The 16,027-nt window shown below is 36.8% G+C and overlaps 1 protein-coding gene across 1 annotated transcript in view; it reads left to right on the forward strand.

Moving 5' to 3' along the window:
* Nucleotides 1-16,027, forward strand: part of NCAM2 (neural cell adhesion molecule 2) — a 305,551-nt gene that overhangs the window by 182,789 nt on the left and 106,735 nt on the right. Inside the window, exon 8 of the mRNA XM_009882029.1 lies at nt 1,771-1,916. Coding sequence (XP_009880331.1) covers nt 1,771-1,916 — 146 coding nt within the window. The remainder of the gene's footprint in view (nt 1-1,770; nt 1,917-16,027) is intronic.

A 16,027-nucleotide genomic window follows, 5' to 3' on the forward strand; every position in this document is an offset into this window, starting at 1 on the left:
TTCTGTGTAGCATACACTTTTGTAACCTTGTTAGAAAATAGGTTACCCCTCTGATTATTTTCTGCTTCATAGAATATACTACAGTAGTGCTTCCTCAAAAACAAAATTCAGGAAAACTACATAGAAAATACACTATTTTCAACAAATGTCCTTAATGTTTACAAAGTCAATGTTAAGAGCTGCCAAAATTAAATTTACTCATGTAAACTTAATTCAGTGGCTTTGGGTGTAAACATATTGAATCATATTCTTATTACATGATTACACGCTAGGTTTTCCAGTGGGATGTGTGTCTCATTCAGTGAGTAAATTGGATAGGTTCAGAGAAACTTATTCATGGTTATATATGAGTGAATATATAGGACCAAAACATTTTTTATGAAGAGACTTGAATGTCATGGAAGAGAGTAATAGTCTATGCATGGTTCTACAACAGAGGTTTTTTTTATGATATTGTACAGATAAATCCTCGGTTCTACAACAGAGGGTTTTTTTTATGATATTGTACAGATAAATCCTCTAAAGAAAAGTATTCACATGTAACCAGAAATTGTATTGCATATGTAAATAACCTGACAGGGTACAGCGTAGATTGAGAGCTGTAGTTGCTGTGTACTTGTGGCTATAAAGTGGAAGGATTTGAAGAATGCAAACAATATCTGGAATTTTTTTAAATATATCTTACCACCAATTTACTTAGTAAGTAAGGATGAATAGCTTTGTATCACTTCTTCAGTTCTTAATACTGTTAATACCAGTAAAATATGTTTGTTATCAGGGGATTTTGTTAAGTTCAGTAATTTGTGTAAGGCAATTAGATATTGCTGAAGATCGAAGTCCAAGAATATTAATAATTCTTTTTTTTCCTAATAGTTTGTATTTGAAGACAAACACAGGTTATCATAGATCAAAGAATGCCTGAGGCAGGAAGGCACCTTTGGAGACCATCTAGTCCAACTGCCTGCTCAGAGCAGGGTCAGGCAGAGCAGGTGTCTCGGGACCATGTCTAGCTGGGTTTTGAATATCTTCAGGGATGGAAACTCCACAGTCTCCTGGGCAGCTTATTCTGCTGTTTAGTCACCCTCTCAGTAAAAAAGGTTTTTCCTCTTCCTGTATTTCCATTTGTGCCTGTTGCCTCTTTTCCTGTCACCAGGCACCACTGAGAAGATCTGTCCTCACCGCTATCAGGTGGTAGGATCCCTGGAGCCTTCTCTACTCAAGGGCGAATTGTTGTCTCATTGTCAACTTCTTGTCCACCAGGACCCCCTGGGCCCTAAAGAGGAGGCAGAGCTGATTTCCAGCCAGTCAGCACCCTTCCTGCACTGGTGCATGGAGTTACTCCTGCCCGGGTGCAGGACCATCATGGAATTGCTGAATCTTTCCTTCATTCCTGAAATGCCAGAGAGTAGCAATGTCTGGCTGGTCCCTAAGGGACAGTGAGCCAGGAGCAAAGCAGATGAACACAGCTACCAGGACAGGGGCCTCATCAGCCAGGACCCATCCCATGCTACACCAGAGAGATCGCAGGCAGCTCTGGGGGTGTAAGCCATGCTGAGCCAGGAGTCCATGTCATCAGACATCCAGAAATGGTTGTTTGTGCAACTTAAAGTCAGAAAAGTTGATTGCTTTTATAGATGGCAACATTAAACCTTTAGTTAATCCTAAATAAAAAAAACATGAATGTGCTTTAACACAAAAAAAAAAAAAAAAAAGTGGTTTAACATGACATTCTTCGTGCAGGATGAGTAATGTAATTTGTATTTTTAACAGTACAGCCTCAAATAATACAACTTAAAAATGAAACCACATTTGAGAATGGGAAAGCCACCCTCATCTGTGAAGCAGAAGGAGAACCTGTTCCAGAGATTACTTGGAAAAGGGCCATTGATGGAGTAACTTTCTCTGAAGGTGACAAGGTAAATCAGCCTTTAATGTCTAAAATGTATAAATATGTATTGTCTGGCTAATCTTCTTTTTGTAAGCAGAAAATTAATTTATGTATAAATTAATTCTAGATTTCTCTGGAATTGGAAGGAATTGCTATTTTCCAAGGTAATAAGAGAGATGTAGAGATTCTAAATTTTAAATTAAAAACAAACAAACAAACAAACAAACAAAAACATAACAAAACAAACACCACCCCCACCCCTCGAAAAAAGCAATTAAAGTGCTGAAAGGTAATTCATCTCATCAGACCTAAATTTTCATACGTAATCCCTGCTAAGGGTTTGAATTTCATCTTGATCATAATGACTTCCCATAGCCCTTCTTGACTATATTTGGACTCTGTCCAATATTTCTCAAAATGCAGTGGAGCTTATAGAAATTTGAAATAAAAAGTTCGGAATACTTTGGAGTTCTTTATTTCCCACTTCTGACGGCATTTTTTCCTATTTTTATCTTTTCATATATCTTTCTTCATGCAGAGCAAGTAACTACAAACAGCCTATTTTCCCATTTTGGTTTCCCATTTTCATGTTTTGTATCAAAAGTAAGTTGAGTAGAGAAAGGTTACAGTTTGACAATGAAGAAAATCAGTTACTGTGGGAACAAGAGCTGTGAGTAGATGGAATGGTGAAAGCAAAAGGGAACGGTGTAATGTTATTCCTAACTGTGCAGATATCAAGTTGTTTCTACAGACCCCTTTTTCTTTTTCCTTTTTAAAAATAATTTTCTTTTAGTATTTGAATAAGTATTTTCTTCTTAGCTTGCTGACATAAATTCTCTACAGAATTTCTCTGTGCAGATTAATGTATGGGATACCATCTTTCTGACAGGCTAATTCAGAATTTTTACTCCCAATAATCAAATAGCAAAATACAGTCATCTTGGATATGTTTGCATAATTATAGCTGTTGCTTAAAAAACAATTCAAAAACCTATGCAGCTATTCATGCCACTGAGAGAATTAGACACATAATAAGTCACTCAGTTTATAGGGAATTGCTGTATATTGAGGAATTACGTAGTTCCATTATTTGTGTTCTGAAGGAGAATGTCTGGTTTGGTCTAGTCTCTGACTTCACCTTTCCTGGAATTGAGGCCGTTTATGTGAGTCTCTGTCTACATTTTTCCTGCTCTGTGATTTCCATTTTGGAGCAACTTAACAGTATTTGTATAATATTTTTTCTAATAGTTTTGCATTAAAAGAAAACAGTTTCTTTCCTCCTTAAATATTTCAAGTCAAAGGTCATCTTTCTGACCCACAAAAACTATACTTGGTTCAAACGTTACAAATGTAGCATTTCACTTATGTTTGGAATGTTTCTAAAATAACTTTGTTATATCAGAAATTGAAAATGAAAGCAAATCGCAGAAATAAGCTAAAAAATGTTGGTGCAATTGAAACCTGAATTTTATCCAGTGCTTACATAGGACAGTGCTACATTCTAAATTCAAACTGCAGTTGGTTAATCTGTCTAGATGTGTTACCATAGCATTCTATGAATTGTGGTTCAACTGAATAATACTGACAACCAAACTAAAACCTATGTTCACATTCTACCAGTGTGCTGATATACTGTGTGTGGAAGATAAAAAGAATGAGGATAAATGCAGTTATATGTTTCCTTTGTTCTCGCCAATGAAAGAACTCAATGTGTATTTCTCATGGGAGAGTTTTTGCTGAATGTTGAATAAATGTTTTGAAATACTGTATATGTTCTTGAGCTATAAAATATGCTGCTGCATTTGCCCTGTGGACCTCCAGCTCTAGGATGCCAAAGCCTTGGCTTGTGTTTTCCTAACAAGTTAGGCGAATAGGGAACAAAAATGGCAGTGATTAAATTATTGAAAAATTGTTGAATAATACAGCAATGTTTTGCACACAGAAAGAGAAGGAAAACGTGAATTGAAGGAAATGGGCTGTAACATAGTCTTAAGTTGAAATTGTTACTTATATGTGATAACTTTGGAAGTAATGTCCAATCACCAGACATACTTGCATAAACATTAAAATTATAATCTACATTCAGTGAATTCATCTTATGAATTTTTTACAAGTTTTAATTTTTTTTTTTGGTATAAGACTGCACTTCACCCAACGTTTTTGTTGGAAGTAAGGATATCTTTAGGGGGTGATTTTATTTTCTGCAGAGGATGGAAGAACTGCTTAAACTGTAATATTAACATGATGATGATGATTAAAAAACACAGAAAGTGTTGTTCTTATTTTTACTTATAGTTTTATTACTTTTAGTATGTAGCTCCTCAATCATCTTATTCTTGTTTTGCTAAAATGCAAGCATACCTCATTTGGATAACAAAGAAGGCTGAATGTTGGATCATTCTTAGCCTGCATGGATTCAAAATGTTTTCTTTCAAATGATAGATAGATCTTATAACCGGGACATAGGCTTTTCTGAGTTTTGAAATTATTATGTCCAGAAAGAATGGAAAATATGCACCAAAGTCATAGATCAAAGAAATAACCCTGCTGGGCTTAAGGAGGATAATGTTAATGAGTAAGAGGTCTATAATTATCTCTTAGGAAAATATAGCTTTGATAAAGGATTTTCAGTACATCAGAAGTGTGTATTTGAAAGTTGAAGCCAAGTGAGTTCAAACCAGAAGCAAAGAAGCCTTTTCCTCTCTCCTTTTATCAGTTAGCTTTTGGAACAATCTACCACACAGTGTGGTCCCTCTTTCATTACGAATTTGAAATAAAGGGGTCTTTCCCCTTCCTCTGACCTCTCTTGAAAGTTTAAATGGAAAGTTTTCCAGTAGTTCACATTAGATGACCTCTGTAATCCTTTTATGGCTTTATAACCCATAAATACATGAGAGCGGGTAAGCCTGAGTAAATGAACGATTATGCATGACAGAAGGTGTTTGGCTCACACTTAAAGATTTGCAAATGAAAATGGAGGTTTAGTCAAAGACCAGAGCTTCATCTGCTCTTGCAGTGTCAAGCCAAAACTCTCCTCTTGGTGCATGTACTCTGCCTCTGTGCTTCTAGTCCCCATCTCCCCAGCATCCCACGTCCTTTCGCGAACGTGCCAACCTGGCCGTTCCCCTTTCGGCTGTGGTTTGGAATGGCGTATCCCTACAGGCCTCTGGGCATCCAGCAGGCCTGGCCCTTTTCCCAGTGAAAAGAGGAGGCAGGAGAAGAGTTGCTTTTCGTAGAACAGAAGGAAGGATGGTGATTGGATTTGATTTTTTGTAGTCACTTATAAAATGGATTGTGGACATGCTCATGCATATCTATGCACATCCCCAAAGGAGAGTGTATCCTGATCCTCCAATACAAAAATGTCATAGATTCCTGTACGTACTGCAGAAGTGTGAGGGCGCAGTTTCATGCTCTACTTTTCTGGTATCTAATTCTAGCAGAAATATGAAAGCTGACCAATGTTGTTTGTAATTACCATTTCAAGCCCTGTTTTGGAATACAAATGACAGTAACAGATGGAGCTCGATATGAGACAGTAGCTCCACTGTATGCAGCATGTGTCCAAAGAGATAATTGTTACCCTGAAGAATTTATGATCTAAACATGTAAAATGAATGAAAGAAGTCAGTGCAGAGAGGTCACAGTCCAGTATCTGATAATCGGTTTTGATACTGCCTCATATGTGGGGTAACTGGTTAACAAAAAAGCAAACAAACAAAAAATACTAAAGAAAAGAAATAGGATTTGCAGCTTGGGTGTTGGATTTGAGATATATGAAATGATAACTGTATTTTGGATATATTTGATACAGATTCATCAAATGTCTTTGAAATACCTTACACTGTTCTTATATCCACAAGTTAAAAAAAAAAAAAAATCTCTGATTTTTAGCTTTATAGTGAAGACTACAGAGATAGGTTGAGGTTGGCTTCTTTCCATCTACCAACCATTGCAATAATAATCTGTGTGGCCCCATGAAATTTCCTATGGCATTGTTTCTAAATATTGCAGATCTCAGACCAATAATTAAATTCTTTTCCAAGTTTGAATTCACTTTATATTGGTATGCAAATCATAACTATTTGGAGCTTGCGGAGTTTTTCATAGTTTTCATGATCGGGCAATAGGCAAAGGTAAAGGATTTGGGGTTTGTTTTGTCTTTTTCTTTGAAAGGTCAACTCTGCTTTTTCCCAAAGCCTCTTAACTCCACTTCAGCTATTACAAATGTTAATAAAAAGAATCAGATTTTTTTTTTGACTCCCTGTATATGCTATTGTCACTGCACAAAAAGAAGCAGTGTTACAGCATCAGCGAATTGTTGCCTTTCGAGATAGTAGTGAGAGCTCTGTTACATTCTTGCTTGTCAAGGATAAGCTCTTTATTTGAAATTAATCACCCCAAAAGAGGAAACATAGATATATCTAGGGTATTTTAATTGATTCCAGGAGAATTTCTTTCTTTTTCTGAGCTGTACAAATCCCAGTCCTTGTAAATTAGTCTCCGGACCTGTTCTCCTTTGAATACTTGGAAAAATGTAAGGGGCAAGTCTCCTTGGCTTATTGAAGAAAATTGTTATAACCTGTTTCACCTACAAATTGTGTGAACAGCTTCTACTTATAATATCATAGAATATTTTTGGTGTTGTAATATTAGCACAGGGCTGCAGACCAGAACAGTTTATGTAGCCAGCTGCAATTGTGTTTGATTATGCAATTGAGACACTCTGCAAACAATTCAATCAGGCATCAAAGATTTTTTTATTTTGTTTTTAACTCTAAAATGAATCATGGTGGGCTTCACATGTTAAGGCTATGAAACAGAAGAGTTAGAATATTGTGACTAGAAGGAGAAAGTAAATAAGTGAGCAGAAAACAGGAGAGTGCCCTTAGAAGTTAGGTAATTAGTGCTGTTGAGAATATACAGATTTATACCCTGTGACATATGCAAAACACGGAGCATATATGAGCACTGAATAGTGTACTCTCACCAGTCATCTGATCCATAAAAATCTGCATATGATTTGTGCTCCTTCATCTTCTCTATGGAATGTTCAGGTACACTGATACGGAGTCGGGACAAACTCTTCAGTTACCTAGAAGGAGCGAAAAGTAAAGTGTACAATTTTGGGAGGTGACAGTATCTTCGTAGTTTGGAGGGGTAAGATTGTATGCAGTTAGAAATCAATAGCAGCTTTCCTGGGAGAGTTGAGGAAGCTTTACAGTAGGAAAGCTGCAAGCCAATGTGGATATTTCAAAGTGCTTAAGTAGCCCAATCACTCATCTGAGATCCATACACTCCTTTAGGTAACAGTATCTGCAGTGATGTGTAAATTAAGCCAAAACTGAAGCCAGAAATTATTTTGATGTACCCTAGCCACTTCCCCCATGCAGGCTTTGTTTGTGGTTATATTGACAACTCAATACTAAATCTCAGCCTCATGGGCAGAAGGCCCTTCAGATTTATTCCTCTTTTAGGAGAGAAATTAACACTTTGTTACCCAGAGTAGACCCAAATGGCTTTACATACACATACCCATATATGTATTCATGTTGTGTGGATATAACTGTATTAGTATTACACTAGCTCAGAATTCTCTCACTTCTTCACATTTTTCCTTTCAATAAAACTTAAGGTCACTTTCCACTGGGACAGAATTAAGTAAGCAGAGACAAAGTTACTGATTCTTTAAACACGACAAAAAGCCAATAAAATGTAAAATTTAATACCTTTTCTGTATTAAAGCTTAAACAACCTAGGGAAAGAAGGATCTTTATTTAGGAACATGACTAATTTAGTCAGTTATTTAACATGATACCTAAACTGAAATTAAGTACAAAGTTTTTATCCATTCTGTAAATGGATAATCCTATTTCTACATTACTTATATTTCATACTTAAAAATTGTTTCCCATTTAATACATTCGCTTGTGTACTACTCATGCATCAAGTAGATATTTCTGTGTGCTTTCTGTGGGTTGTGGTGCTGCATTTACAGGCTGAAATAAAGCCATACAAGCTTGGAAATGGCATTTCTTTCCTTTCCAATATTAGTTTTTTTCTGTTCAGTCATCAGTGATGATATTCCGTCTGTTATATTAATGAAGACTGAAATTATCAGGGAACATTTTATGGACCAACATTTCCTTCAATACCAGTGCAGCTTGGACTTGAATATTCGTTCATTCCTTCCACTACACAAAAGATCGTTTTATGAGCTTCTGCCTAAGTTTCAGTTGTATTATCTGCTAATGGTTTAATAACTTGCAAATAGTTGATACTTCTCTGATGAAATAGAGATCCTGCATTTGATGATACATTAGGCAATACATCCACACTTTATAAACCAGAGTCATTTGGTGGTGTTCACTGATGTGCTATAGGACATTTTCCAGAGACTTCGGAAATGTTACATTTTCTGGATACCATGGCAACTCATAGGAAATGAATACAATCAACAGCAGAATCATCAGTGGAATGCTGGCAAAATGTTATTTATGCTATTAAAACCTGTCAGTAGTTTTCCTCACCTGAAAGGCAGTTTGAATACCCTTATATATTAGGAGAAAATTAGGCAAAACCAGGGTGAAAGCGAGTGGCCTGGGTTCTGTTTTTCAACTTGTGTTTGTTTTGTTTAACAAATTATCTAAACTCTCTGTAATAATTAGTTCTTAATAATTTATGAATGTCCTTAGTGTGCTGTTAAAAAAAACACATTTTCCTGTCACATCTCCACTGCACCATCTCTTTCACTGCACCATCTCCCTGTGTGCGTCTACTCATACACTATCTTCCTATTAATACCAGTTCTCGGATTTCAAACAGTCAAGTTACGGCAGTTTAACATGACAATGCTGATGGACCAGTGTATGTCCATCATTTGTGATAGTTAGGAGACTGTGACTTAACCTAAAGCATACCGCAAGAGTCTGTTTTCTTTGCATTGTGAAAAGTGAAGACTGTTTGTACCATCCCTTACTGACAGCTTCTGAAATTCAGCAAACTATTTCTTATGTTTGCTTAACTGAACCATAGGTCTGAGCTCTGATTCATGGTCAAAATAACCCCCATCTATGCATGGACTCACCCTATTTTATTAAAATTTCTAAATGTTGCAATAACATAAATAATGGTATCAACAGTAAGATATTTTTTTTCTTTCTGTAAATTTCTGCTTGTGTGAATAAAGTGGTAATCTTCACCTTACTGCAAGTTGACAGTCTGACATGCTTTAATATATCTTATAGGTAGCTGATACGTAATGTTACAGCCCTCAGGGCTATGTAAGTTGGTAAAAATTGGTTGAATTAACATAGTACTCTATAAATGTTCCTCTTCTTAAAATAGTATACAAAAGTGGATATTTTATACCGGAATTTGCATTAAGAATACATTTTTGTGAATATTTAGAATTCCAAACTGAATAAATACTATTTTACCAGCATATTTCAGAAGCCCCGTTTGGAGTTATGGTCTGTTGATCAATATCTCTTTCCTGTTTTAACCTAGAAAATGTGAAAATAAGTACAGAATCTCATCAGAACCTGCAGTGGCTTCTTTAGAGCTTATAAATGGGGGGCGGGGGGGTGGAAATAATCATGTATACTGATTAGAAAAACAATATTTACAGTGTGGAACATGCAAAAATATTTAGACCACAGTTATCAATGCTTCCTTATCACAGATTCAAAGTGATTTCAGTAATCCCAAAACCAAAGTAATCTCTATTGAGATAAAAATATCGCTATCTCACCCAAAAGCAATATTGTAGGCCTTTAAAATTAAGACATCTAAGAAATTTAGGATTCATGGATATTCTTTAACAATTCCTGAATTCACAGGTTATCGTATTTAGCAAATATGCCCTAATTATGTTAAAAAATCTTTACAAATTCTGTATGAAAATGTATGGATTTATATAAACAGATCAGTCCTTTTGTCTTTACTACCTTTATCATCATATTTGTTAAACTGAAATGGTGTGGTCATAAAAAATTACGCATGCATCATGCACCTTGTAGCAAATGCCAAAATATTAAGTAACATAGGGTTTTATTTTCCCTCATGAGATATCCTTATCAAAATGGTATTTTTTGGCAATTTTATTGGTAACTTTGTTGGATGAAACCTTGGGAGGTAGTAGCTGTATAAAAGAGAAAGAAAACTCTTACCCCTACCAGCAGCCTACCAAAAGGCCATTTGCTGCCCACAGTCTCCTCTGCTCCAACATGGGTCCTTCCCACAGGCTGCAGATCTTCAACAACTATTCCAGAATGCATCTTTTACACAGGGTTCGGGAACAGACTGCTCCAGTGTGGGTCCCTCATGGGCCACAGGTCCTGCCAGGACCCTGCTTCAGGCTGCAGTTTTCTTCAGGGCATGTCTACCTGCTTCAGCGTGGGGTCTTCCATGGGCTGCAGTGTGGATCCACTCCACTGTGGACCTCCATGGACTGCAGGGGGACAACTTGCTTCACCAAGGTCTTCTCCAGAGCCTGCAGGGGAATCTCTGCTCGGGAGCCTGGAGCACCTCCTCCCCCTCCTCCTTCTACCACCTTGGTGTCTGCAGAGTTGTTTCTCTCACTTTTTTCAACACTCCTCTTTTTCCTCTCCTTCCTCACCCAGAAACTGATTACCTTCCTCCAGGTCTCACTCCCTCCTCCCAATTTTCCTGCATACCTGAGAATCCTAGAGCTGGGACTAATTTTTTAGCTGTGATTAATTTATCCACATGGTCTCTTCAATTGATGTGTTGTTACAGATCTGTTTCTTCAGCAATAACTTCTGGTAATTTAATTTAATAATATATACTCCTTTTGTTTCCTAACTTGTGCAGTTGAGTAGGAAATGCTGTAAGCTGACTGAAAATAAGCTATAGATTGGTTCTAGGTTATTTTTTTTCTCAGTGATACTTTCCCTAGCAGAATGACAGATGTTTTTTTTGTGCTGCCATGTTGCAATATCTGCTTTCCAACTTTTTTCAGACTCTAGTAGCAGCACATTTTTCCGTAATAGTTTCCACCCAACTTGACTGATATGATCAGCTTAATCTTTTAGTTATATCTGAACATATAAATAAATTCAGAAATGTAAATAGAGAAACTCTATTGGATGGGACTAATTCAATAAAATAACTTGAAAACAACTGTTTCTGCACCCTTTGAGATATGCTCAGGTTAGCACATTTTTTTCCAGTTTGCTTGCTACTACAATAATTTCCTGTTGTTTCTTCAGTGGCAAAAAGCCCTACAGAATTGTTTGGGCTTGTGAGCAAAGGCTTTTTGATCTGTCAGATCTGGATCTGTGTCCTCCTGCAGACAATTCCCCTGCTCCTCATGACTCAAGTTATGCATTTCTGGCTTTCCGTGCCTTTCCTTCCCCTAAGGAAGCCTTGTTGCTTATATATCCCCCTGCAGGGCTCCACCTCATCCCAGTTTCCAGACAGACTTCCTATCTGCTGTCTAGCCACAGTCATTTTAATAAAATATACATCACCTTTACAGAAAACTGGAAAGGATCCCAAGCTGCATACAACTACTGAACAAACCAGTAAGAGAAACTTATTGGTGAAACTTATGTGATCCTTTTTTTTTTTTTTTTTCCCTTCCCCAGAGAAAGCACATCTTGTGCTGCTCTATGTGGGATGTTCTGTTCTGCAGTATATAACTGCATACCTTCACCACATCAGTTATCCCTGCAACTAAAGCTAAACTGTGTCATGGTTTGAACCTGAATTCTGTGAAAATGAAATTAATGTATATACAAATTCATTAAGCGCAGTTTAAGATTCTTGGAGTAGTTGTCATTTTAAAGGCTATTTTATAATCTTACAGAAGAGTTTTGTGAACAAGAGGGGTGTATAACCCATATTTGTCCAAGAATTTTTTATGGGTCCAGGTGATGTTTTATCAGTTTAAACAAAACAAAATGCACATTTATTCTTAGTCCTGTTACAATGATACAAACACTTTAATCCAAGTTATGTAAGTAATACAGGGGGAAAAAAATAACATTACAGTTAAAACTGTTATATAAAATCTTCATAGTTTTCTTTTCATTGTTATACTCGCCCTTCCAGTATTCCTCTGAGACCTGAGGTTGACAGTGCCTATTTTCCTTGGGAAAAAAAAAAAAAAAAATTAAAAGAAAAAGGAGAGAAGTGTTGACAATTCATCAGCATCCTAAATTCTTCTCCAGGGGAAAATACAAATTACTTAATCTCCCACCCAACCCCTTAAAAAGAAACCTAACCAAAACTATGCTTCCTTCCCTGCCTTGGGTCAACTTGAAGTTATTTTTGTCCATTTTCTACTGCAGTCAACGTACATGCTTTGTCTTCTTGGGTTTCCAGCTATGGGTTGTTTTGTTGGTTGGGTTTTTTTGATGTTTTCCCCTGTCGGTTATTAAAGCCACAGAACTGCCTCCTGCCATCCCAGTTAAGATAAAGAGCTAATGTTTGTTTGTTAGACCTTTGCCATACATGGCACAAACAAATGTGGGTAGTTATCTGATGACTAGGGACTTGCAATCATAAAGCAAACTGAAATCACCTCAAACCAAGGCAACCCCTTGCGAGTCCCAAGACCCTGCGCTGCTGGAACAGTGCAGAGCCTTTACTGCTAATAGGGGAGTCATGCTTCCTGGGCCACAATCCCTGCCTGAAGGAAAGCTGGGATCCTAGTGCTTGATGTTCCCTTGTTCTTTCACAGTGCTGTAACTTATTCTGTATGGGCAGTTCGATGTAGCACAGTGGTACAGTTTCACTGTACTAGTTGAAGTAATATTTAACTACAGCCGAAGTAATTTTTACTTCAGATTTGAACTGAGCCAAACAGAAACACAGCTTAGTCAGAATAATCATACTTGGTGCTACTGATGCTGTATATATTTAACCGTGATTATTCTTGTTCAGGTGCACAGAGATTGAGTAATCACTGAAGAATAAATTATGGCAAATCACAGTTAGTGTGAGCAGTCCTGGATTCCATATTGGTATACGTCTGGAGCCCTGTGCTTGCGCTAGTCTTCCCTTACTCATCCCTTCCTTGCAGGAAGACTTTGTGACTCCAATTTGAACTGAAGTTACAAATGCTTTGCAGCCATTTTAAAGGTTTACAAAGCTGGGGTATAATCACCTGTGTCTCATTCCTCTTTATCCAAGGAATCAAGTTACAATAAGATTTGATTGTCTAAAGTAAGACGTAATTGTATAGTAAAATCATTATTTTTAGCGGCTGTTTTATGTGAGGTCTGTACCGAATAAGAGCATTGTACTTAATGGTCTTATTCCTGAGCATTTTGCTGGTCTGAATCCATCTGAGTCACCCATGTTAATGGCATCATAGCAGTGTTGGAGTAGATTCAGATCAGCAAAATGCTTAGGAATAAACCCATTAAATACAGTATTTATGAGTGGATCAGAATTTCTAATTGCAAAGTATGTATGTAATTATTTCAGCTGTAATATTTCTGTTATAAACACTCATTTGTGGTTACTATTGTTATTTTTTATGGCCAATGCTGTTTGTTTTCCTCTACAGGCTTTTTTCATATGATGCTAATATTTTTGCCATTAATAACCATCAACCATTTCTTTCTTGTGATTTGCATCTTTAGCAGAAGTAAATCATCATATTTTCTCTCTTTATTATTTTTCTTCCATACTCTTCTGTGAGTAAAAACAAATCAAGGAAAGAAGTTCAGTTTTCTGTTTCATGTCTTAGTAAGTGGTTTTGGTGTATTGGATATCCTCTGTCATCTTATTATATAACAACTTAAGTTTGAAAGAAATGCCAGCGTGAATGAATCAAATATCAGTTCATAATTTCTAAAAGTTATATGAAGCTTTCAAGAATACATTTTTCCTGAGACTGTACATGCTGTTTACAACCTGCATAGAACCAGCTACTATTTCCAATCTGAATTCTTTAAAAGTAACCGCTATGTCTGCAGATGACCAGAAAATCAAAACAACGATATTTTTTCTTCAAGATTAGCTTTTTGTGACTTCCCTGGTGTTACACTATAGATCTACAAACAATGGGTTCTTCAATAATTTCTTCCTTGTGGAAAATAAAAAAAAATCCTACCAAATTCAGGAATTTGCAGTGTGCTGACATATATATTTAATGAGCTGCAGTTCTAAAAGAATCACAAGGTCTCCTATAAAAATCACTGAAGTCCGAGACACTGCTGTAGCATTATTCTGATTCACTGGACATTAAGGCATATGCACGTAGCAATACTCTGGAATTTTCTGCTGTCTCCAACAGGTGCATGGATAGAATACATTTACCTGAAGAGAATGGGAAATATTGTGAATATACCATCCATAATCCAGAAGGGAGCTTCCATCAGCTTCTACACGATGATGGCTGTTGTGACTAACAGCCCTTTCTCATCATCAAAGGTAGATTTTCAGACTAGGAATTGCTGGTCTCTTGCATTTAATGGACTTCTGGAATTTTATCTTCATTTAGTATCAGCATGTCAGGTTGCAGAAGTTCTTGTCTTTCATGCTGCTTCAAGGAACAGTTTCATGAGCAATTGCGATCTGCTTAAATCTCACATATAAGAAACATCGGCCTGAAGTATGTGATCTGAAGTTTTCCTCTCATGTGGGTATCAACACAACCCAAGATCAGAAAGCTTCCCAAAAAAATTGTTATTCATGAAATTCCAAAGATGATTCTATTAACCAGTATTTGTTTTCTCCTTGAAAATTCAGTGACGCATATTCACAACATGACCAAGACAACATAATGAGTTGGCAGTTTTTGACAATTTGGTCTGAAGAAGGAAGAGCTAGGCATTAAATTAAAACAGGTTCTTTTTCCTTTTTTTTTTCCCCTCCTTCCTCCCCACACCCCCGCCCCAATGTGAGGACCTTCTACCATGTGCATCTGCAGCAGCTCCTTTGGAGGAACTTGAAAAAGTCCTGCAGTTTTTACTCAAGTTGTATGTTTTCACAATGACTGTTCTTGAGTGTGTTGCACTATGTTTTACAAAAGAAACAATTCTCAATTCTAAGCCACTGTTTCTTCATCTTTTCTGTTGTTAACACATGCAGTGCACATACAAAATAGCAGTAAAGTACACAAGATGTCAGAAGACGTATTTGTTAAATACGTGACTGGCAAAACTGACCTCCAGTGGTGTAACTGTTGACAGTAATGGCATTTTGATCACAAATAAGCTTTAAACATTAGAAGAAAAACAAATAAAGGTATTTCAACTTGTTTAAATTTTAAATGTAGGGATTTTTTGCTTTCAGTCTTGCATCAAGGGATAAAGGAGTACTTTGTCAGCCAAATGGTAAACTCTGTAGGAGAGAAGATAATCAACACAAAGTCACAGCTGCTCTAACCATCCAAGAAATATTATCAAAATCCAGCTACAAACGAGTCATCAACTTCTGCATCTGTTTCCACCTTCCACTCTTGCTTTCAGCCAACTCAAAATGCACATTTTGGCAACCATACAGCTTCATCTCATTTGGTGCTACAGTTCCTCAGTAGGAGTTGGATAAATGGTTGATAAATCAAACTCAACCACTAATCACACCATCCACCTCTCCCCAAGTACAGCTTTCTGCAATTGAAAAAGGATGACAATTTCTAAGCATCGTAATCAGCTAATTTTCCCCTTCTAAGAAATTACACTTTTGGAACTACAATGGCAATGGAATTGTGCAGATTGAACACTCCATGGTACCTGAATAAGTTATTCTGTCCCAGAAGCTGTTCTTTCTCTTTGTGGATGTTGTACTCTCATCACATCCCTATTCTCCCTAGCAATCATACCTTGAAAACTGCATACCTCCTCTGCATGTGGAACCCTTGAAAATGCACTGTTATCATCATTCTGGTACTGCCTTGGGAGCTCAGGGACATGGTTTTGGAGCTGTGCGTTGACCAGTCAGGTCAGCATCAGCTAGTCAGGACTTTGGAAATATTCACATGTGGAACTACAAATCATGTGAGAAGTTTGGGAAGCAAGAGCATGACAGAAAAAGTCAGGTAGTAGAATAGCGTATATAGCATGACAAGAATTTTATCAAAATTAAAAAAAATACATATATTTGCTTTTACAGAATCTGTAGAATTGATCTCAAGTTATGAGATACCTCCTGTTTTATGAT

This window comes from Charadrius vociferus, unplaced genomic scaffold (assembly GCF_000708025.1).
Source record: "Charadrius vociferus isolate BGI_N301 unplaced genomic scaffold, ASM70802v2 scaffold401, whole genome shotgun sequence".
Lineage (NCBI taxonomy): Eukaryota > Metazoa > Chordata > Aves > Charadriiformes > Charadriidae > Charadrius > Charadrius vociferus.